General features: G+C 38.6%; 2 protein-coding genes and 1 long non-coding RNA gene across 3 annotated transcripts; 2 read left to right on the top strand and 1 right to left on the bottom strand.

Annotated features, from left to right (window-relative positions):
• Positions 1–1,202: 1,202 nt before the first annotated feature.
• LOC144702208 (uncharacterized) lies at positions 1,203–6,220 on the bottom strand. The gene is made up of 5 exons (XR_013581208.1): positions 6,157–6,220; positions 5,740–5,836; positions 2,154–4,242; positions 2,054–2,076; positions 1,203–1,367 (listed from the first exon to the last, which is right to left on the bottom strand). It is a non-coding gene; the product is annotated as an uncharacterized LOC144702208 (long non-coding RNA).
• A 562-nt stretch (positions 6,221–6,782) lies between these two features.
• LOC144702209 (cell division topological specificity factor homolog, chloroplastic-like) lies at positions 6,783–8,612 on the top strand. The gene is made up of 2 exons (XM_078574162.1): positions 6,783–6,940; positions 7,975–8,612. The coding sequence occupies exons 1-2, from the start codon at positions 6,824–6,826 to the stop codon at positions 8,458–8,460; spliced, it is 603 nt and encodes a 200-aa protein (XP_078430288.1). The 5' UTR covers positions 6,783–6,823; the 3' UTR covers positions 8,461–8,612.
• Positions 8,613–20,341: 11,729 nt separating this feature from the next.
• Positions 20,342–22,131, top strand: LOC144702210 (tRNA/rRNA methyltransferase (SpoU) family protein). Its single transcript, XM_078574163.1, has 5 exons — positions 20,342–20,909; positions 20,973–21,111; positions 21,198–21,259; positions 21,327–21,465; positions 21,877–22,131. The coding sequence occupies exons 1-5, from the start codon at positions 20,371–20,373 to the stop codon at positions 22,012–22,014; spliced, it is 1,017 nt and encodes a 338-aa protein (XP_078430289.1). The 5' UTR covers positions 20,342–20,370; the 3' UTR covers positions 22,015–22,131.
• The last annotated feature ends 3,157 nt before the right edge of the window (positions 22,132–25,288 follow it).

A 25,288-nucleotide genomic window follows, 5' to 3' on the forward strand; every position in this document is an offset into this window, starting at 1 on the left:
AGTGAATGCGAGGGGGATTTTTCATTCCCGGATGAAAAAATCGTCCCGTCCAAGGGTATGGATGATTTTTGGGACAAATATTCGTTACATGGGCGATCTGATGAGATGGTTTTCATCCCTTGGGACGAAACAATTGTCCATCTGGACGTCTCGGACGATTGACAGACGACTCTGGACGGAAAAACTAATACAATTAATTAATTAAAATGCCAAAATAATCTACGGATTTCCAATAAAACTTGGAGAAGGCAATATTTAATCCCACATTAATTAAGATTATAATTTATTTTTATACATGTTGTTATCATCTTATTTTAGTATTTTCACGCTTAAATGTAAAATTTAACAGATAATTATGGGTTAAATAAGAATTTCCTATTCCATTTCTCCTTGGATTAAATTCTCAGAAAATGCAATAAAAATTCATTTTTAATCCCTTTCATTATACAGTTATTTTTATTTCAATTGTGTCCTTTTGTGAATTAATTAAAATAGGAAACAATAAATTTGAATACATCTCTAAAAGTTAATATTTAACTATTTACTGTTTTGCAACGATATACTATGTCATGGTTTTATGTTTCATCGGTCAATGGGTAAAAAGGTAGTTACTGATCTCCATTTGGAAAGATAATTTATAAGCTTTTAATGATATATAATCTCATGATTTTAGATTTCATAGTACAATGGGTAAAAAGTAGCCTCCGCTCAAAATTCTAAGTGAGTAATCTTTTTTTCCAATTTGAAAAAGAGTCAACAATCCATCAGAATTCACACTAACGCCTTAAACCCATCTAGATTTTTCTAGCTTGTCTCTAAGATATGGCATTTTTACTGTAGTACACCAACCAAAACATGAAATTTAATGCAGAGTTTTAGAGAATTTCATGGCTTGGCAAGTGAACTAAAGTAAAAAGAATCAAAATGGACGAGAAACAATCTGGTAAATCAGTAGGCTTTGGATCCTAATTGGGTTGTTCCTTCAACTCAGAGTTGAGACGATGGGGACAACAGTGGATGCTGCTCCCTCCTGCAGCCACGTACCCACTTTGACATCTCCAAGTGAATGGATCTGCTCTTTTCCTCTCTAGAACAAGAGAGCAAATGCCCTATTTTTATTACAGTTGTGTCTTTCTGCGATTTAACTATTCAAATATTCCTCAAACTAATTTCTGAAATATGTATAAAAACAAGAATGCAAGAGTAAATTCATGGGTGAAAAAACATTAGGTATTAATAATTTTGAATGCATCTCTAAAAGTTCAACAAAACAGCAACACTGTAAGGGAAGATGTTTGAATGAGGGAGAGGTACAAGGCGATGTGAGGTTGGGAGAGGCCATCACATGGCCCGAGGAGTGTCAAATCCTGCCATTAACAACAACCAAATATTAGATTTTTCACAACAGGAAAAATGAATTGGAATGGACAAAAAAAAACCAAACAAATCAAATGACCAGGTCTTCTTGCGGGGAAATAAATTTTCTATCATTTAGCTACTTGATCTAAATGTCTCAAGCTTCATAGATATGTGAGATAATTATATATGGTCATGTTAGCTTACAAATAAATATAAGTGAAAGAGTTTTTACGCAGTATGGGCATGGACATACTTATTGACTGAAGATACAATCAACTTAGATAAAAGGTATCATATTAAATAGAGATATCATTACGTAGAGAAATACGTAAAATTTTATGTGATAAATGAAAGCATCAAGTTATTTTTGTTCACAGCTGCACATTTGGTGAGCAGCTAATTCACCATTTCTTGCATATTTGAAGGGTGTTTTAACAGGACAAAAATTTTCTATTATTTATCCCATTCAAAGGGTGTTTTAAAGGGATGAAAACCATTGAGAGATAATTCTAAGAATAGAAAGTGCAGAAAAAGTCAGTTTCATCGGTAGGATTTAAACCGATAATTTTGTCGTAAATGAGTGGAATTTTGCAACTGATCTAAAACTAAAAGGATATAATGTAAAAGGATTGGGTGCTAGCAAGACTTATAGTGAAACGGTAGAACATAGCAGCAATGTAAACCCGTCCACTACCTTCCTGTTGTTTCCCCCTTACTCTGTTACATGGAATAGAGAGAGTTAACAAAAAGAATCATGAATACGCGAGGTCAGAAAGCTTTAGAACATAACGCACCAGCACCCAAGCTGTCATCATCGTCAGAGGTGTCATCGGAGTTGGAGGATTCCCAGAATACACGATGGAACCATGCTCGAAGCATCATCAGCATCTCAATGCTCTCTGCATCGAGGCGTGATCTTTGATACATGGTGATGCCTCGACCAACTGAAAAAAGCCTCTCCACCGGTGCACTAGTCGGACTCACGTATATTCCACCAGCTTACATCCTTCCACCAGCTTAGAGGATGTTTAGATACGTATCCTGCTCTTGCCTGGGCGTTGAGTGTGGTCATTGACGACTGAACGAATGCGTATATTGCCGCTTGGATGAAACATATTGTGTCGGACGACGACTTTCTAATGGTTCTCCCCATTCCAAATCACATTCAGGTGCTTTTGTAATTGACGCATAATCCAAGAGACGACCGAGATAGGAAAGCACATTTTGGTGACACGACGAATGCACAACCTCTATTTTAGAGAATGGATCCAATGTCGCTGCTGTAGCGACGGTATTATTTCCCCAAAGTACCAGTGCATACTACATCAACTTGTTATGCATAGCACCAAACGCCAACCGCAATGCATCCCTCCGCTCAGCATCCAATGCTGCCCATGCATTGTAAGTAGCCTGCTCAAGGTGATTCTTCAGCTCCACAACCAATGACGTTACTTCATTTATTGGCAATTTCTTCGCCGAACACACAAACTCAGTACCATGGCACAGTGGGCTGTGGATGCCCAAGTATTCATCAATCAACACCTAGTCCTCCTGACATAGGCAGTAATCTCTAGTCGACGTCGAAAGGAACCTCAAAGCCATATGGTCCAGAACTTCTCTCTTGGCAAGAGCACGCTCTAACATAGTGAAAGTAGAGTTCCACTACATTGGGCAGTTGACCTTTATCTTGTTCGAATCCAGGAGCTCAAACATTTTTCACATATCAACATATTTCTCTATATGTTGCGTGGATCCTTGAATGGCATTGACAATGGCTCTCACACGTGAAAATGCTAGCCCCGAAGGTGCAACTATCACCGTAGTATCTTGATTGACCTATAAATCGGTTGGTTCACCCGTGTCCAATAGTGTATCTGCATGAGGATCTCCGACACATAGTGTATTACTTCCAAGAGGTTTTGGATTGCGAATGACCTTGAGTCCAGCCTGGACTACGAGGTTCAGTACATGGGCAACACATGGTACATGTCGGTCCATAGTGAGTTGGGGGTTTACAATCTTCAGTTGATCCTCAATGGAGGCCAACATCATTCTATCTTTGGACTCATTGTCCGTGGTGATGGCACACAACTTCAACTCGATGTCGTATTCATATGCAACTTCCATGACGATCCTCGCTAAGTTTGCGCTGCAATGGGATCCCTTGATATGTCGCAGACCAAGAAGAAGCTCTCAGAGCTTCAATTCGGTGTCGATCTAGTGGGCAGCGACACCTAGAAGGGCGAGGTTATTTTGGGAAGTCCAAGCATCCACGGTAAGTGAGACGCTGGAGACGTTGGCAAAACATCTCCACCAGCTTTCCCTGGACTTCTCTGTACATCTTTTGAGCCGTCGTCTTGACTGCATGTGGACCAGAGATGTCCCCAACCACTTGTGTCCTGTACAACCATAGTCTTCAGAAAGACTTCTTCTTCACAAGACGCCAAGGAAGAACGTTGTCGCAGATGAACCTAACAAACTCTTCCTTCGTCTGCGCCATGTTGATGGTGCGTAATTACGACTTGTTGATGAGTATTTCGTAGTGGAGAATGGTTCTCTACTTCATACGAACTCCCTTAATTTCATTGTGAAACTTACGGTGCACCTTCTCCAGATGTCTCCAAAATACATTTGTGCTCTTATCTTTATTCCTCTTGATGATGACCATACATGTCGGGTTCTATGCTTCACATAGTGTGCACTGGTACTCGTCCGGGGAAACTTCAACAAATCGATCTAAAACTTTCGAACGATTGTGTTTTCTGCTGCAAGTTGAGATGTTGTCATCAACCTCTACTGGGATGCACTCCGCAGACACTGACGGTGTAGCCCTAGCCGTCGATTTTGGATGGTAGCAAATTTAGACTCCATTACTCTACCAAGCTAATTCACAAGACACAATCATTTGTAAAATGCGTGTGACTCGCAGTTATCATGACATTGAAATATAAAATAATTAACATTACTTAAATAAGTATTCTCCAATCTGGAATTTCACAAAAAATTAAAAAGCACAAAAAAATAATGTTGTCGAATTACTCTAAATCACGTGAAAGACATATCAAACGACTATAATGGACTGATAGATCCATCACAGTATAATGGATAATGGATTGATGGATCCATTACTGTAGTGCACATGATTGAGGGATCCATACTTATTTTGCAAAAGCCAATCCATACTTATTAAGAAGACAATGACCATAGTTGGTTCACTTACATTTACACCAATCATATAAAATCATAAAATCTTTCAAAAAAACTTTAAAAATATATATTATTATTGGGACATTCTATGTAAAAAGCCAAATGACTTCACACATAGTTAAAAACACGTTCAGACTTTTAAATAATTTTTAAGTTCTAATAATCCTAGAACAAATTTAATTAGCTTACTTAAGCATATGCCTTCATATTGTCTTCTATATTCCTTTTCATGAAAAAAAACTCATAACCATTATTATTCCTAAATCAGAATAATACATGCAACTCAAAATTTCAAAACACCACAATCATTAAAAAAAATAAGAGTATCAACAAAATAAACAATACAATTCTCCAAAGAAAACAATTTCAAAACACCACCTAAATTCTGATAGAAATACTAAAAATACGATTAACAATATGGACGGGTCACAAATAACAGTAACAAATAACTAATCTTTAAATATTAATTGCAAGTATAAAAATACTGATGATGGAAAAATAAAGAAACACAATCGGAAACCTATTTTATCCGTTATACCCATTATATAATTTCCCTTGATATTATTCATTTTATTTTATTTTTATTATCAAGTTTTCCACAAAATTTGAAATAGTTCTGCTAATTTTTTTTAAAGGGAAAATCATAAGTAAATCCAAACACTTAACTTCATTAAAAACATATATGTACATTATTAAAGTATCAAAATCGAAAAGATTTTAATACTTGAATAATAACCCATCAGTAGTAAAAAAACTGGCCACTGATTTGAATACGAAAAGTAAATAACCACCTAACGGTTTTGCATTAAAATTATTTGAACAACTTTACACTTATGCTGAAACAACCAGCTTCCTAACAAGTATTCATCTCTCAACAAAGAACTAATTATTATAAAAAAATACAAGTGCGAAGAAAAAATAATCCATCTAACAGCTTTCGCATTAAAATTATTTGAACAATTACATTTATGTGGAAACCCGCTATCTAACAAATATTCTTCTTGCACCAAAGACACAAATCCAAAGGAAAAAACAATCCATCAGAAGTAAAATATAAACAAACTAGTCAGATATTTAAATTCAAAAAAACTATTCCCATCAACAGCCATCGCCCAAAAAGATGAACCCATTATAACAACAGCCGAATGAGAATGCGAAGAAGAAAGCACATACCTGATTACAAAACAATTTCCGTCCCAAAAGAGGCCAAAAGAACGGGGAACCAAGGTTAGTTAGCTAGGTGAAGAGCGTGACCACGTCCTGGCATTACCTGCAGAAGGGGAAAACTTCACAAGTCAGATTGAATTAATAAGTTGAAGTAGCACAATGTCAAATCGACAAATTTAAAAATGAAAGACTAGAGTCCGAAAGATCAGTTCATCCACAACGAAAACGTGGGAAATAAGCACTAAATACCAAAATTAAAGTAACAGAGAAAGACAAAAAAAAGAAAGACGCTCTTTCCCCGGTGATGGAAAGATCGGACCAACAAGCATAATTCCCAAACGAAATGCAGAAGCATAACGGGAGCAAATGAAAGATAGAGATGTTTAGGGGAGAGATATAGAGACTGAGGGGGTGGAGGATCACCTTGCGTCGGAGGGGGGTGGCCTTCTTCTTCCTTCCAATTTCCAAAAATAAACCTAGTTCTTTCGGGGAAGTCAATATGTTTCAAAAAGGGAAATATTGAAATATTGTTATTATTATATTAGATTTTTTTCTTCCAGGACGAAGGACGGGACGGTTTTTAGCCTAGACGGGACAGAAATTTAACCGTCCCCAGATTATTGGACGGGACGCGTTTTTTATCATTGGACAAAAAACCTTCCCGTCCTTCGTCCTGAACAAACGGCGGACGTAGGACGGGACGAAAAATTGTCCCGTCCCGTCCATTGTCCACGTCCGTTGCGATCCGGAACTCTAGGACTAGTGATACATAGAAAGTGAAGTAGAGAGAAAGAAAATAAAGACATGGATAAATAATGAATGAGATAAAGATAAGTCTCGAAGAAAAGTTCGGACGGGACGGTTTCGGGCGACCACATGAAAAATGAGACGGGGGATGGGACGAAAACCGTCCCGATCCGTCCGCGTCCCGGCCCCGCACGATAGTGCACTATTTTCGTCATCCCGTTTAAAACCTCGCTCAGTGAATTGTATGCGAAGGACGACGATACCGATGACGTATTTAGTCATCGTCCGTGATTACTATAAAGAGCGAGGCTAGTCGTCACGGTCGCTGAACAGGCGTCTCGAAATGGCGGATGCCGCCAAGCTGAAGTTGCTGCTGGGCTCGTCGGCTGCTCATCCCAAGCAAACGTCGCGGCGAGCGCTTCTCTCGGCTTCGAGCTCTTCATTTTCCCCTTCATCCAAGGTCAGTAGGATTTCTGGTTCTAGTTCTCTTGTTTCTTAATATATTTCGAGCGGGAATGAATTCGGAGAGCTGTTTCAGAAGCTAGAAGTGTTTTCTCAAGTTGTCTGGATAACTCTCGTTTGAAGATTCCCGTGGTTCTGTGATATTTTTGAACACTCTGTTCTTCTTCTTGCCGGAATAGTTCGTTATTCGCATTGTGGAGCGCGACATCTGCAATGCCCTAACTCTTGTTCGGCGACAGAATCGCCAATCTCTATCTTTTTATCCCATTTTGCTGTTATCATTGCCCGACGATGGCGAGTTCCCCTTTTCAAGTAGACAGTGGGTCGGTCTCCGGGAAAAAAAAAGGATATCCAAAACTTAATCCCGTGTTTCCATCTGAGGAATGATTTATTAATTACATTATACGATGCTGTTGATGTAGAAACACCCAAAAACAGTTATCAACTTACAGAAAAAAACGGCATTTTATCTGGAAAAAAAACGCTTCACAAACGATCTTTGTTGAATGGTTTCATGATGTTTTAACGCAAATCACTTGATAATCAACCAAAGGGACTGTGACCAAATATCCATTTTCATCAGATTACACGCGTCTCGAAGAATTCAGGGAGATGATTCATTGGTTCAGACTTTTTTGGGTACTGTAATGCTAAATTCCTCTCAATGGCTATCCAAAAACCATAGTGCATTGAATTTCTTGTAGATTCAGCTCAGTATACATCTTGGACTTCTTTGGGTACTGTAATGCTAAATTCCTCTCAATGGCTATCCAAAAACCATAGTGCATTGAATTTCTTGTGGATTCGGCTCAGTATACATCTTGGACTTCTTTGGGTACTGTAATGCTAAATTCCTCTCAATGGCTATCCAAAAACCATAGTGCGTTGAATTTCATGTAGATTCAGCTCAGTATACATCTTGGACTTTTTTGGGTACTGTAATGCTAAATTCCTCTCAATGGCTATCCAAAAACCATAGTGCATTGAATTTCTTGTAGATTCAGCTCAGTATACATCTTGGACGTGATGCAGGCGAGATTTTGTGGCAATTATGGCCAGAGATGGAGCAATATGGAGGTCGACAACCGTCTCCGGCGCCAGCGATGCCCTGTCAGCCGTAGAGACGACATCTCCGCAGCCAGCGTTTACCAGGACGCCGAGTGTTTCGTCCTGACTGCGTTGACCATGAGTTTCTCTGAGCGGCTGAGCTTGGCGTGGCGGATTCTCTTTCCAGGCAACCCCTCAGTGACAGAGTCAAATGCAAAAGTGGCCAAACAGAGGTTGAAGATGATCCTCTTCTCGGACCGATGTGCAGTAGGAGAGGATGCCAAACAGAAGATTGTAGGCAACATCATCGATGCTCTCTCAGACTTTGTCGAGATCGAGTCTCAGGAGAAAGTCCAGCTGAACGTCTCCACTGAACCCAACCTTGGCACTGTCTATTCTGTCACCATTCCTGTCCGCCGTGTGAAGCCTGAGCACCAAGACTACGATGGGTACATTGAATCTGTTGTCTGATCTTTAACTTTAAACCACATTACATGCTCGGACTGCGTTAAAGTAATGCGTCAGTTCTCTGTTGAAAATCTCATCTCATACTCTTGTTGAAAAATTGATTAAGTTAGTGCGAATGTGCCCAACCTTTGGGTCTTAGCGCTTGGTTTATGCTCTTTTCATAGACTAAAAGTCGATTCATTATTCAAAATGTGGATAAAAATTACTTTCTATCCATGGGTTATTGAACCGTGATTCCATTGGGTCCTAGTGCTTGATTTTATTCACTTTTCCTTCAAAGTGAATAAAATCTTTCAGATTATTCTTTTTTTTGAATTAAAATAAACTATTTTCCACAATTTTATCGAACTGCAATTTTATTGGACCAAAGTGCTCGATTTTATGCAGTTTATTTGACAGAAGTCAATTATATTATTCCTTTTCCTGATCAAAATTCTTTCATCTTCCTTAATTTCTTCAAAAAAATAGTCCATCTCCATGGGTTGTTGAACCTTTATTCAGTTGCTCCTAGAACTTAATTCACATGGTTTTCTTAAACTATCCATGGGATATTTACCTGCAGCAGGATTGTGAACCGGTGCTTTACTTTTTGTCATTGTGTAGGTTAAAATAGATTAATTGAATTTATGTGTCAAGATGAACTGATAGTCATGTTTTACTAAAAAATAATAATTATGGGTTATTCAGCTGGATTTTTATCTGTCAGCAACACCTATGGTTTATGAGTCTCGACATGTTAACAAGCATATGATATGACCCTGGATGTAGGCTCAATGGAAGAAAGGAGGATAGGCAAGAATTAGGAGAGGTTCACAGGGTAGAGAGCAGAAACGGGAATGTTCTGAGGAGAGGTCAAACGGATGAGGCAGGGATCGATGGGGGGCGCAGGATGGGGGCATGGAGAGGGGAGACAAGGGACTTTATTTTTCTTGGCTACCCTCTCAAAGGGAGTTCATCCTTATTTTAAGGAAATACATAATAATCAACTGACTAAAATGCCCTTGTGGACTAAAATGACAAGTCTACCCTTATGTATGTTGACGATCCCATCAACATCATGTACGATGGTAAGTCACTTCAAATTGACATTTTAAATAATTTCATAGAACTCGATAATTGGCTTGGGAAATGCAGAGGCGGATAATTATGAGAGTTCAGATACATCAGAAGAGGGAGAATTGGGAACCATGATTATCACTCTTTTGCAAATTATTGAGCCATGGTCTGGTTGAATTATGTTTCTTAAATGACATTATAGACTTGTAGACCTTCCGCGCGGATGATGGGAAGCTGGTTTAGAAAAGGCAGCCATATTTACAATTCTGGGGGCTAAATTTTCCTTAAAGGGCTTGAACTAAATTGCTGTCTGATCTGATATTATTGCTTCTGTTCATGTTGTACATTGAGTTGCATTGTTGTCTTTTGCCTTGCCAGGATGGGCCGGTGATGAAGGCAAATTATATGTGCAATTTTAATTTTAATGTCGTTGTAATTTTAGTTTGCCTAATCAAATAAATTTGTTAAAATATAGAAACTCGCTCAAACGTATAGTTAGAGCAAGGTTGTCTCGTCAGGGACTGCTGTCAGACGTGCATTTAATAATTGAGTAGTTAAGGGGTGATAATAATAATAAGGATAGTAAATATAGTAAGTGATAATTAATTAGTAAGTGAGAAAATATTAAGTGGATGAGACAACAAAATATGAGGGAAAGAATATCATACATTATTTACAATAGATATAGATATTAAAGATACTAAGAAAGTAGGTTATTGAGATGAATTAATAGCGTTATAGTTAGGGACGATATTATTATGGGTACTGGAAGAAGTAGACAAGATTAACAAGATAGATAGAATAGTACAATATTATAAATTAGAGATAGGATATTATTTATTTAATTAATAATAAGTTGTATCTTATATACGAGGTAGGTATAATAATAATGAATATTAAGATTTAATTAGAAAGTGAAGAGTAATTTTATTCTTGGTAAGATATAAGGAGTTCACTAATAGGAATCATTATTGTAATAAGAGGTAAGAGAAAGAATGAAGGACGGAATAGAATTTTGATAGAGAAATAAGGAATTATATATCTATTAAGAGGATTAAGAAATTTGATAAGAATGATAGTAAATTGTTAAGTAGATAGGTAGAGAGAGAGAGGATAGAAGGAAATTAAGAGTAATTAATAGATTAATATTTATAGCACTATTTGATTTATAGATAGGGCATAATAATCAAATGTCATTTATATAAGTATTTAATATATTATTTTTTGTCTTTTTATAAAGTAAAATTTGGGAGAGAATAGTAAAAATCGTGTAAAATTCCCAATGCTAATGAGATGTTTGTATAAATGCCTGCAAGAGGCCGAACTTAGAAACAAGCAAGAAAACCGAGTGGAACTTTGATGTGAATCAAAATCATGCATCCATAGTGGATAAATGCATTGAAATCAACCTATGGAAGTCAGAAGTTCACATGAATTGCACTGATTCAGGCAAACAGAGGTTGGGGCGCCGATCGCTGCCCCCTAGATTCGGTATGCATCTCCTCCTACTTTTCTCCGTGATGGCATAAATCCAAGTATTTCAAAGCCTCCTAAGGGGGACTCTTGGGTGTCTCAGGCAGCAGGAGAGGTGTCACTCCTCTTCCTTGCTCGTTTTTCCACCGGATGGATCTCCCACCGCTGACAGTGCAACAGATCAGAAGAAACTGAAAATGGGGGTTATGGAGCCCTTTTAAAGGCCTGGGAAGGACCTCCCACGGCCTTCGGGTGGCCTTCGAGGTCCTCACAAGCCATCAGATTCCCTTGGTGGTCCCCCTTGCCTGCCAAAAACTGTCGTGCAGCAACCATGTCAACGACAATGGGCAGGGATGGATGAAACTACCCCTGACCCTCCGATCCCCTTCATATGTGGAATGACGGCTGCAATTAAATTACAATCATGGACCCCTTTTAAGTTTAATTCACCCACACCCCGTCAGCAGCCTTCTCAGCATGCGGTAACCAATCATAATGCCTGAAAAAATAAAAAAGAAGAATATTAAATATTATGAAGCGGACTCACCATCCAATCTTCCTTAAAGAAATTGGACAACAAGGATACTGTCTCTTTACTTAAAGAGGCACAATATGACATGGGCTTCTGCCAGGTCAGTTCAAAGCCCAGTCACAAATTCTTCTATTATTTCTTAAGATCGTGGCCCATCGGGTCATGATCGCTTGGTTGCTTCTTGGCCTGGCCCAATACGGAGCTAAACCTTAGAAAGGAAAATCTAATCCCATATTGGAAAAGTATAAGAAAAATAATGTTTTAAAAATCGTGTACGATATTATATATTGAATTAAATAAAATACTTTCCTCTTGTGTGCATGCATGGATCTCTGTATGGACCTCTCTGAATCTGTTGTGGGCTTATAGGTGGGCTTTCTGGGGTTTGTGCTGGGTGCTGCCCCTTGCTGGCTGTGGGTGAGCTTGAGCGCCTTGCGTTCGCCCGCGTGTGGCTGGCTTGGGCGTTGTTGCTCCTTGGCTCAGCCCTAGCTGCCCACCTAAAGCCAAGTTGTTTTTATTCATTTTTTATATATTTATATCCTTTCTTCCTCTCACTTTCTCTCTTATATTTCCCTTTTCAACATTGACTTCTTCCCTGCAAAATCATAGAAAAACATACTATATGGAGCATTAATCTCATTAATACTAACAATGTTTAAAAACATTTTTACTAATTAATACTTGGACTTGTAAAATATGTAAAAATTACATTAAAATGCATTGTTTTATCACTTTCTCCATTTAGTTCATGGGAATAAATCTTTGTACAGTTGAAAATGATACGCATAAAATGATCCCAAAATGACTTTAAATTGTGTATGATTTAATGTCTTAATTAGGATTTATCATGCGATATCACCTTGTATCTCTTTTATTGATCCCAACTCTGGATCATTGCTAAGAATTTGTGTTATGTTTGTTAAATTCTCATCCTGAAATTGTTGGAGTATAAAAAAAAGTTGTGCACTTCTGTACTCCAGGTATGGCTAACAATGTTGTGAGATTCTCTTCGTCGACATATCTTTTTTGTTTGTTCATCCCTACATGGGGTGATATTCTTTATTTAACATAAAAAACCTTTAAAAAATAATGCATCTATAAATGAAACATACATTTGAATGATAATGATCAATTAAAATTTGTAGATAAAAAATGATGGCAAAAATCACAAAGAAGGGGGTTGAATTGGTGTTTTGAAATATTACATTGTATCTTTCTAAAAATTAAAATTTCATATTCATGGATTAACAATCACCATCTTTCACACTTTTAGAAAACTTTGTCCTAGTTAAGGAACCGACCTACGAGGTTTCATAGTCCAACTGAAAAGAGTTGCTAAGACTCTGGACCATCTTTAGTAAAAAAAACTAGTAGATTGTTTAAGATACAGGTTCAATCTGTACTTGTCGCCATCTCGTCTCACAACACTATCTAAAGATCTCTCAGATTAAGTGATGGCGCGGCACCGTCCGACACCGCAGTACCATCGCTCAAGGAGTCGGCATCATCATCGAGCCCGCTGCCGACGCGCGTCCAGCCTGCGTGACAAGCCAAAGCGACGACGTGCATGCCCGGGTTCAAATATCCCGGGTGACGGTGCGCCATCTTCGACCCCGTGACCACTTTCATTTCCCCCTTTTATTTCCCGCTTTCATAGCTTTCTGTTCTTCCTACCTGCGGTGTAGCGACGGGAAGTTCCCGTATGAGGATACCTTCCCCTCCCGTTAATGGGCCCTAGCCCTTAGCCATTTTCCTTTATTTTGTTTTCTTTCAAGGGGCCCATCCACCTATTTCCCTTTAAAAGGAAGGGTTGGGCGCCCGCCTTACACACTCTTGAATTTTCTATTTAAGTTATAACGTTTGGAAGTCAAAGAGTCACTTCGTTGAGGAAAGAAGGAAGAAGAGGGAAGAAGGAAGAGGAAGAAGAAGAAGGAGGAAACGGAGGAAGGAAGGAAGAATCCGGATTGCTAGCCGCCGCTGAGCCGCCGCTCCCCCTCCAAACGAGTCGCCGCCGCTGACGTCCCTGCCGGTCTTCGTCCGCCGCCGTTGCGCCGCCGCCTCTGCCGTGGGAGTCGCCGCCGTTGCACCTCCACAGATCCTCGCTGCCGCCATCAGCTGTTCTGCTGATCCCGTCGTCGTTTACCACCGCCCGACCGCCGTCGCCGCGCCGCCGTTCGCCGCCGTGCGAGCCGCTGCCGCTGCGCCCGCCGATCCTAGCCGCTGCTTGCCTCCGCTGCTACCGCAGACAAGCCACCCGCACGCACGGGCACGCCCGCCCCCCCGAGCGCGCGAGCCGCCGCCACCCGCACCCGCGGGCGCCCTCATCAGCGCCCCGCGCGCACGCCCTTGCCCGCGCATCGGCCCCCTCGTCCCAGCACCCGCGTGTGCCGCCGCCCGCAGTTCGTCCCCGCACCAGCTTGCCCGCCGTGCCGACGCTTGCGAGTGCCGCCGCTCGCACGCCGGCCGCTTCGCCATCACGCATCAGCGCGCGTGCCGCCCCGCCCCCGCGCTCAACGCCGCCTACGCACCCGCGCGTGCCCCGCGCTGCGCACGCCATCCAATGTGCGTCCGCGCGCGTCGGCCCACGCACACATCGCCCGCCGACACTCTGCCCTGCCGGCTCATCACCACATCCGCCAGTCCTTCACCGCCGGTCCTGCCCCACGCCGACGCGCCAGCGCTACACCTCTTCACTGCCCTTTCGTCTCTTACCTTTTCCAGTATACTTTCGTATTGCCTCCACCGCGCTTGGGTTAGACGTAGGTGAGAGGGACAGGCTGAGAAAACGTTGATGAACTGTTCGAGAGTCTTACCTGCCCGGTCCGAGTCGGGTTTGCCCGACGCGTGTGAGCATCTTAGCGGGATATTCCCGTTCGGCGACATATTCGTCCTCGACCCCCTCGGGCGAGGTTCGGGTGGTCTGCTTGACCCTACCCTAGGCGACCCCGTCGAATCCTTAGAACGGCATAACCGCGAACCGGCACTTGCACGTACCACAGTTAGGACTTTCACATTTCTGTCATTTATCATATCTGTTCATCATCATTATCGGACGACACTTCCCGTCGTTGTCCGATAGAGATCCTCATTCGATACCGAGCCCCACCCTTGGTGACGACTAGATGACGTCTCAACCACGTCCGGCATCATTAAAACGTCTCCAACTCTTCCCTTTGGGCCTTCTTCATGAACACCTATAACTGCTTATTTCTTCCTCAAAATGTTATCAAGCCTCTGAAGGCTTTTAATGCTATGAAATTACAAATTAAAATACGAATTGATGTAGTAGGCAATTTTTCGGAAAGAGAGATGAAGCTTTTAAAAGCTTTGAAAATTGTAAGCTATATTCAGGTACCTATAGACAGTTTTTAGAAAAAAAAATTCAGCTTCAAATCCAACAATACCTGGGAACGAAGATTTCAGGTGTCTATGTAGATAATATTGCAGATATCTTTGTAGATGGTATTGCATGTATATCTGTTGATGGAAAATTGAGAGAGCAAACTGTGATGACTCCCTTGAATTTTGGAAAATTGTAGACAGATGAGAATGTATCAAACGAATGTGAATCGATGACGAATTCGAATCCGAAGAAATCAAAACTCTATAACATCAGATCTTGTGTAAGAATCAAGATAAGGAAAAGTGGATTCTTGCGATAGATGCACGGAGAGATGAAATGATGATGATATGCTTCTCCCTATCAGAGAGATGTTCCTTTTGAGGATCAGTTGTATTGGTTTCTCCTCCTTAAGACCAAGAGAATCTCCTACCATTAAAACTGACTTCAAGAAAATGATTACCTTCCTCCTTGATCATCTTTTTTTTTATTAACCATCTTCCCACCTTTAGGCATTTGAAATGGCACAAGTATCCCTTGCACGTGACTCGGCATTACCCTTTTTGCATCCTGCCTTGGTAAATCCTCTTAAGGACCATACCAAAAACATGCATATAAATCAGTTAATCTTCATTGATGACTACGTATCGTTATTAAATAACTTGAATAGTGCTTTCAAATCAGATCCACTCTATAAATTGTTTATGTTAGTTATACATATCAGCTACAGTTGACAACAAATATATGAAAGATACACTCTATATATGAAAGATTCAATATGTAAATTGTTTAATTTCCTTATACAGGTCTAAGGAATGAGGATTTCGTTCTCAGTATCGGTTTTTGACCAATACATATACCTATACCTAAACTTTGGTACAGTCTTGGTTCGGTCAGAGTTTGATTTGCGATTTGGTAAAACCTATAAGTTTGGTCACATGCCTCTGAAAAAAATCATATTGAAAATTTAAAAATCAAAGTCAAAATTTAGGTAAAAATACTAATTAAAAGAGTCAAATAAACAACTGTGCTATGAAAAGATTCCATGTTTTCCATGGATTCCTTGCAGAATCAAAAGCAAAACTGTATTTGTGCACATTTTAATATATTTATATTTGAAATTGTGTATTTACATTGTCATAGATTTATATATTTACATATTTATATACTCACGTAGTTACATATTAGCATACTCATAGATTTACATATTTATATATTTAAATATTTAGGTATTTACACAATTACATATCTGAATGTTTACATATTCTGTTATGTATTTGCATACTGACATATTCACGTCATTTGTGTATTTGTATATTTATGTTATTTTTATATTTGCAGTATTTTTGTATTTATGGATTTTTATATATCTTCTTCGTGTCTTTATCTGATTTGCATATTTATATATTTTTTGTATACATTATTTATGTATTTATGTGATTTGTATATTTATGTATTTTTTATACATGTAATCTTTGTATTCGGTATTTATGTATCTATCTTATTTTCATGTTTTTTGTATTTTTTATTTGTGTATCTATCTTATTTTCATATTTTTTGTATATGTTATTTGTGTGTCTATCTTATTTTCACATTTGTGTATGTATTATTTGCATATTTATATGATTTGTATATTATGTTATTTTTGTATTTATATATTTTTCGTACATGTTATTTTTGTATTTTTTACTTCTGTGTATATATTATTTTCGTATTTTTCGTAACTGTTATTTGTATATCTATCTTATTTATGTATTTTTTATATTTTATTTGTATATCTATCTTATTTTTGTATTTTTCGTATATGTTATTTGTGTATCTATTTTATTTTCTTATTTATGTATTTTTTGTATATGCATTATTTTCCCATTTAATATATATAAATATATAATACTTTAGGTCTTATGAGAGCAAAGATGAGTTGTGTAGTTGGCGCAATATTCGTGTGCACGACCGACCCAAGTTCAAGTACATGGGTTAACATATTTTTAAATATTTTTTCCCATGCTATATTTGATTTGGTTTTTGGTTTGTTTTTCTTGTGAAACCGAACCCGGTACTAAAATTTTGGAACACCTGATATTCTCCAACTGACAGTATCGGTTTGGTTTGGTTTTACTGAATTCCAATAAAGAATGGCGAACCCAATATAGGTCAGCTACAGATGAAAATAAATAAATATCTCAGATTCCATATTACAGAGATAAAAATAAGAAAGATCTCCTAAAAAAACACACAATGACAAATAAATGAAAATATTATCTAGAAATGAAGCAGGAGATACAACTGAGAGCGTTTTCACCATATGTCATTTACGGAAACAAAAACCGTGGGCCTTCTCATCCTACATGTTTCAGGAAGCAAGAAACAAGATGGAGAATCCCAGGCCAGATTATGGGAGAAAGAATGCCAGAAAGAGAGAACTAGGTCGTTCACAAAGAATGTCAGAGTGTGAGAGCTATGTTGTTGGGAAATAATGCTATAGTGAGAGAGCTAAATCATTGGAGTAAGATCAAGAATTGAGAGACGGTCAGCTCCTTCGAGAAAGATAGAGTTTGGCCATTGGGGATAGAGAGAGTCATATCCTTGCAGAAAGAGAGAGAATACAACACCGCTGAGAGAGAGAACACCAATAGCTAGAGAAAAAACACCATATTAGGGAAGGACACGTCCCGGACATGATGCCCCAGACGTGATGGGATGGATGACGATCCGTGACAGACGCTGACGTGATGAAAGTTTCATCACGTCACTTTCCCTTCACACGTCCTAGGATTTCGGAACAATCCGTTACGTTCGCGTCACCGTCATGGTTTGGGGCATCCCCGTCACGTCCCCATCACCGGACGGCGTCATTGTCACGTGTGATGGAAAAAACAACCGTATAGAGGAGAGATAATTAGAGGGGGATATCTCCAATTATCTTTGGATGACATCCTTTTGCGTGCATAAATTATTGCAGTAACTTTTTTGCAAAATGCCAAGAAATCGAGTTGGCAACACCACATGGCAAAATCTAGGCTGTCGACAAGCTTAAATCTAATGATTTTAAATCTTTCTTGGTCATTATAAAAAATCCGTCAAGGCCGTCATCCGTGACGGCAGTACTGTCGTGTTACTCGTCCAAGGCCCTCCGTCACCGTGTCACCGTCACGCGCAGTTTGTGATCCGTCACTGTCCCGTCACCGTCACATGCAGTTCGTGATCGATCACTTTCTCCGTCACGGGCCCCTAATTTTGTCACCTTCACCATCACGTCATTTGTCACATTGCCGTCACCGTGGCGTGTGACGTGATGGATGACGGCTGCCGTTCCGTACACCATAGTTTAAAATTTTCCAGGTGGGACTTATGAAAAATGTATCAAAAAGGTGGGCCATATTGAAATATTCAGCTCATAAAAAATGGCTTCTCTCTGTGTAAATACCCATTTAAATTATGAATTCAAAAAGGTTTAACAACCCTAAAAATAACTTGTAATCACCTCTCTAAATGTATCATATTCTTCATGCTGTCTTCTCAACATTTCCGTGCAGTCAGGTCTCATTGCCTAATCATGGCCCTACGATATTCATTAAACACTAACTTAGACATTTTTCATCAAATGAATTTACATGATATCGTTACACTATTTATTCTGCATGGTCAATTGAGCACGTTAATTTATCCGCTCAAAACTTTGTAGTTAGATGCCATTGATATTCTTGACTTCCAATAAACAGCCTTACAAAAAGACTAAACATCTAAGTAAAACATACATTTGAATGATACAGATAAATTAAAAATGTCAAAGACTGATAACAGTTTTCAGGTTAAAAAACTTGTTAAGAGCCACATGCTATGACAGATGATATTCCATTTTTTAATTTGTGCTCAAAACATGAAGCATTCTCAATGACATTTTATACAGTTTAGACAGCAGTAGAAGATTAACATTGGGCAACTTATTTTGAAAATTAATATTTGTTTTGAGTCACACTATCTTGTGTCGTCTATAAATAGAAAATAATGCTCAAGCAAAATCAAATATGATTGATATTTTCAGTTTTATGATCCTAAAATTGAAATCCAAAATTATAAAAAATTGATTCATTATAGTTATTGATTAAATTCATTTTTAGATAATCCATATCATAAGACATACATGGAACATCATTAACTCATCGTGTCTGCTTCAGTCATCATATTTGTACCAGATTCTTGAAAACTTGATTGGTTAGTCCTTTATTTAGTTGTTATTTAGAAGTTCATGTATTTTTCTCACCTAATTTCCCCATTTTCTTATTAACTGGACTTGATTGGTTAGTCCTTTATCAAGTTGTTATTTAGAAGTTAATGTATCTTTCTCACCTAATTTCCCCATTTTCTTATTAACTGGAACTCACATTTAATTCATTTAATGGATAAATGGAAATTATTTCCATTGAAGTCAGGATTAGGTTAATGATTCAGACAAATTTTTGGGATCTAAATACTAGTACAATCCCATCACCTTCCCAGCACTGCATCATATCCTATTTATTCTTCAGGAAAGGTTTAACATTTTCATAAGTTATTTCATCACTTACTAGAAAAACTAAAGATGGATGCATTTTTTGTCTCACAGATAGTGCACTGATGCAGTTGGGACGGTATAAACAGCTGCCAGTAGGGTTGGACATTTAAGAGCGAGGACCGTAGGTACTATATTTGAAAGTGGACCGGTTTGTCAAAATAGGTTTAGGTCCAAGGGTCAAACAGGACAGGAACCGAAAGTATATTCTTTGATATTTATTTAATGCTTTATAAAATTCTAAAAATATCAAATCCAACCTGATGGGGAGGTTTCTGTTGAGCTCAACTATATGGCAACCGCTTGATGTAAATGATATTTATCATTATTATGAACTTAATTCTTTTACTTTGACTGTGACATTGACTAGTCAACCTAACCAGACGGGGACCAGTCCAGACCGGGACCAAACAAGAACAGACCGGAGCCAGACCAAAGTTTAGGTAAGGTTTAAACCCGGAGCGGACCGGAACGGACATAAACGGTCAAACCCTATCTGCCTGTATCTAGATGGGATGATTTTTTCATCAACGGTATTTAACATTCTTTATAAAATTCTAAAAATATCAAATCCAACTTGATGGAGAGGTTTCTATTGAGCTCAACTATATGGCAACTGCTTGATGTAAATGATATTTAACATTATTATGAACATAATTCTTTTACTTTGACTTTGACATCGGCTAGTCAACCTGACCAGACGGGGACCAGTCCGGACCGGGACTGAACAATAACAGACCGGATTCAGACCGAAATTTAGGAAAGGTTTAAACCTGGAGCAGACCGGAACGGTCAAACACTATCTGCCTGTCTCTAGACGGGACGATTTTTTAGTCAATGGACAATTTTAATTGTTAATTCTTACACAGTTTTCACTGATCATTCAACATCATCATGCTGAATGATGATTATGTGAGAGTAAAAACCACTGAAATCTTTGAAGGTCTTACCATACCCATCATGGCGATGCTCGGTAGCAGAGCTCTGGTTCGGGCGCCACTCTCATCCGCAGCAAAGCTTCCATGGGAGGCGGCGAAATCCCGCCAAGAACAGTTCTTGCGCTGCCCTTCTCCTCGCTTGAGTTTCCTCCGCTGTCACTCCTCCGAAGCCGCCCTCGCCGCCGAGCCCATCGAAGATTTCTCATGCCGGGATACGGTGGAGGAGCTGCTGACCAAGTCGGAGAGAATCAAAGGTCTGATGAAGATGGAAAGAAGAGAAGCAGAAGACATGGCGAGAGGACGAAGGTGGTTTCCCTACTTAGACGAATACAAGGCCGCGAAGGGAACGGTGTCGAGTCGCGAGATTGTCGAGCTAATCGACCCTCACATCATGGAATCGAGGAAGGCGAGGATGAAGAGGGCCGTGGCCGGCCGCAGCTACTCCATCTGCCTTGTAATTGAAGGCGTGACGGATTTCGGGAACGTCTCCGCCGCCTTCAGATCGGCCGATGCATTAGGGATTCAGTCCGTGCACGTCGTCTCGAACTTGAAGAACAGAAGGTAAGATTTTTGAACGGATGGCGATTTTTGGAACGAAATGGAATGTAATTTGATCTTTGCCAGGTACCGCGATAATCGCCATGTGAGCATGGGCGCGGAGAAATGGCTGGACATCGAGATGTGGAGCTCGTCTGCCGACTGCTTCAAGGTCTTGAAATCTCGCGGCTACCGCGTCGCTACTACTCATCTTGGATCCGGCACGGTATCTTTGCCCCATGAACATTCTCGCTAAGTTCTGATCATTCGAAGTTTGATTAACGAGTGCGGTCTTTTGGATTATTTCTGCAGGAGTCGATCTATGATATGGATTGGTCGATGCCAACTGCAATTGTCATCGGAAATGAACAAATGTAAGCAGCAGATTGGGGAGATTAACCAATCCGCGATGAATTCTTGACTGAAACTGTGTGACTTCAGGGGTCTAAGCAAAGAAGCTTTGGAATGTTCGGACTTGCATTGCGCGATCCCCATGAATGGAATGGTGGATTCCTTCAACGTCTCTGTTGCGGCGGGCATCCTCATGCATCATGCTGTTTATGACAAGGTTTCCCGTTTGGTAAGATTCTTGGCTCCTGGCCTGCAAATATCTCGTGAAACTTACTTTTTTCTTGTTTTGATCAAGTTATATTGTTATCTTTTCCAGCTAACTTTGCATCAGTCTTAACAATTATCTATAATGATCATTGGGCTTTGACATTCTGAATTTCATGGATTTCCGAAAGCTGTTAAGACAGATGCAAAGTTCGCTGGAAAAAATAACAGTAGAACTTAATCAAAACAAGAAAAAAGTAAGTTTCACGAGATATTTGCAGCTAACTTTGGATCAGTCTTAGCAATTATCTATAATGATCGTTGGGCTTTGACATTCTGAATTTCATGGATTTCCGAAAGCTACTATGATTCCTAAAGAAACTTGTAAATGTGTAAGAAAATCGGAGTTCTTATATATATGAGGAAAAAATTGCAGGGATACCATGGTGATTTGAGTACGACAGAAAGAGAGATTTTGCTGGCAGAGTTCTTCCTTAGGCACAGGGAAAACACAGTAGATGTCGTTGAGCAGTACGCTAGGCAGAGGCGAGGCCCATCCATCTCCAGGATGTGATGGTAACAAAGTAACATTATTTTGACTTTCAAATGTTTAATTTCATACACGTCTCCCATATCCCTGTGATATATTTTTTCTAATTATTGAATAAAAAATGGCAAATGCTTTTATTGATTCGAATCCTTTGTGCTGCCTTAAAAATGATTTTTAATTTTTTTTCTAATTAAAATCTCCAAAACTATTTCTAATCGGAAACTGAAGTTGATTTCTCCGTTCCTTTGTGAAGAGCGAGAATGCGGTAGGCCAGGTGTATTAGATAGTTCAGAACTATTGATTCTGTCTCAATTATTGTCCAATTTCCATGATTTATTACTCTCTCCGGTTTGATCCCCGTAGAACTTGACATGTCTTGAGTTTTACGTGTCATTTCTTAGGTTTTCCCAGACATTTATTGCGTTTGATTGAATCATCAATTTATGTGGGTTCATAGCAACTTAAGTAGCTGGGCGCATGGCGACTTAGTATGACTTGTATTCCCAATTTATCTCCTATGAAGTTATGTTTCAAAGTCAGATCCATAGAAGAATTAAGTTCCCTGGGTAAGTCCGAGATCTTTAATTCACTAACTTAATAACAACGAAGCCTGAGATTTCATCAAGATAGCCCGATTATTAGAGTAGATATTTTTCTTTTGTCTGAAAGCCGCTTCCCTTAGAGATTTAACAATGCTGTCTCCCTGGACGAAAATACAAGATGGTGTGCGATAGGCCTCCTTGTCCAGAGATTTTTTGTCCTTCCAAACTGCCTCGTCCTTACCAATAGATTAATGAACTTTTTATTCACAAAATTAGCAGCATCATATCTTTAAACGATGCGTTGGGCCAAAACATGTGAACTTGCGTACAACTTGGGTAGAATTTTCTGGTAAAAGGCCTTTCGTCCCATCTATGGGTTCTGGAATATAATACATTTTGCGAGGAATTAACCACCCTGTCCTCATCCCGGCACTTAACCGGAGCCCCTGTCAATCATTAAAGTCAAATCTGCCTCTGTTAGGGCTATTTTTTATACTTGATAACGCACTAATTTTTTGATTAATCTCATGAATTTTTATGTATTTTCATTAAATGATTATATAATCATATTATTAAGTTTTAAATGATTATATCTATTTTTAATATGGTTTTCTGATTTTTATGAATTTTCTGTCATCATATTCGAAAGGAATATATTTTTTGGAATTTTTTGAAGTTTAGTTCATAGATATGCTAATTTATAGTCATAATAAAATATTGGCATTGATTAAGGTTTATAGTTGATTTTAAATAGATTTTCCACTGTTAATCATGTGCTGCCACATGTTGCCATCCAATTTATTTGAATAGGGAACAATCATTAATTTACCTGCATGATCTGTTTTATGATATATATAAAAATCCTCCAAATTCAAACATCATTGAAAGCATGAAAACCAATTCAAACGATTTCCGAGATAGTGAAAAATGGGAAACATAGGAAAAACACATTCTGAACTGTCAGGCCAATTTTCATCTCAAAATTGTAAGGAATGTTGAGAAGTTAATCGTCCAAAATGATATTCACTAAAATACACATTTTTATCTGTAACTGATGTATTGAGATTTGGTTCCTGATCTATTTAATATGTAGATATCTATTTAAGATAAGGTGACATTATTTAAAAGTATTTAAATATATATGATTAATTTATGCTATTAATTTATTTAAAAAGTAATATGTAGATATCGAGTTATCAGCCATCGACATTAGAACGAGCACTTATCAATGGCAGAAAGTCCACGCCATCTTGACTTAGCTTGATGGAAGTGTGGACCAGAGCTACATGCCAAGAAAGCCCTCCTTGGTTTTACTGTTGATCTAATAGGTCTGTGGGCACTGTTCAAATAGGTTTATCTCATTCCCCTTCATTTATTTTGATAATCCCAAAATTCATGTCAATGAAAATTTGACCCTGAACTAGGGACTGTCTAAATAATCTTTTGTAATTTCCCTGTAGTCACAAAATAATCAATAGGGATGAAATTAAGATATGGGCATAATCTGGCCCAAAATTTGGAACTAAAAGCGTGTAATTCTTTAGAAATGTACAATGCAAAATATGATTTATTTATGCATTTTTATTTACTTTTGGGTAGATATAATGCATGCTATCATGATATTTGTTTCAAATATTTCAAGAATAATCATGATAAACCAAAAAATTAAGGTTTAAATTATGTCATTGGAGTTTTTGAGTTTAACTGATAAATTTAGAAAACCCCGAGACAAAAATATATTTGGCTAGTTGAGTGATGAGTATGGGCATCTCCACAGGAAACAGTGATTAGGGATTAAATACTCTTTCAATGGTATTAGGGATTAAACATTGATTAAGGATGATAGGAGATGCATCTATATATTAGATCATGATATGAGGGAAATGGTGAGGTGGGAAGGTGCTAATAACTTTTCGTAAGATTTAGATGGAAATTAATAAGAGTCACCACTAAGATGGTATGGATGGAGGGGGGGGGGGGGTTAAGATGAATGAGATAGAGAATGGGCGATGATGAATGTAGAATATGAATAAGGGAAGGAGGTGATGAAATATGTGAATCAGGGTCTATGATTCGTGGGAGATGAGACAGAAATGTGGGATATAAATGAGACGATGAAAGGCAGTGATGATGATAAAATAGAATGGAAGAACATAATATATATATATATATATATATATATATATATATATATATATATCTAATCCTAATAGATGTATTGGAGATAAATCAATGTAAGGCAAGAATACTTATCATAGGTCCTTATGTTTCTCCACAGCCACATCAACTTTCTGATGCATGCAATCCTCTCATCTTATTTGTTGATCTTCTCCATGTACTCAGGACACCAAGGGAATTGTGACGAATCTTCAAAAATTCACTCTCTTTCAATCAGCCTCTCAAATGAGGAAGTGAGTTCAAATATGCTTTCCAAAGGTATGGATGAATAGAGAAGATAAATAAAAAGCGGCACTTAAAATTTCAGCTCTACCGTGTTGTAGATTCTCAGATATCAAACCCTAAAGTTGGACAAACCTTGGTCATTAATCTAATGCCTATCTTTCTTCTCCTCGTCCTCTCCACCACCATCACTACACATCTAAGGTTCTGTCCTTGAATTCCTCGTCTTTCTAAGCGATGATGGGTTTGATTTAATTAATCAATCATGACCTATGGCTCTCAATGCACTATGTGTATTTCTGCATAAAGGAAAAAAAATAAAATCCATCAATTATTAATATATGTGGGAGATGGCA

The sequence above is a fragment of the Wolffia australiana genome, chromosome 4 (genome assembly GCF_029677425.1).
Source record: "Wolffia australiana isolate 7733 chromosome 4, ASM2967742v1".
NCBI lineage: Eukaryota > Viridiplantae > Streptophyta > Magnoliopsida > Alismatales > Araceae > Wolffia > Wolffia australiana.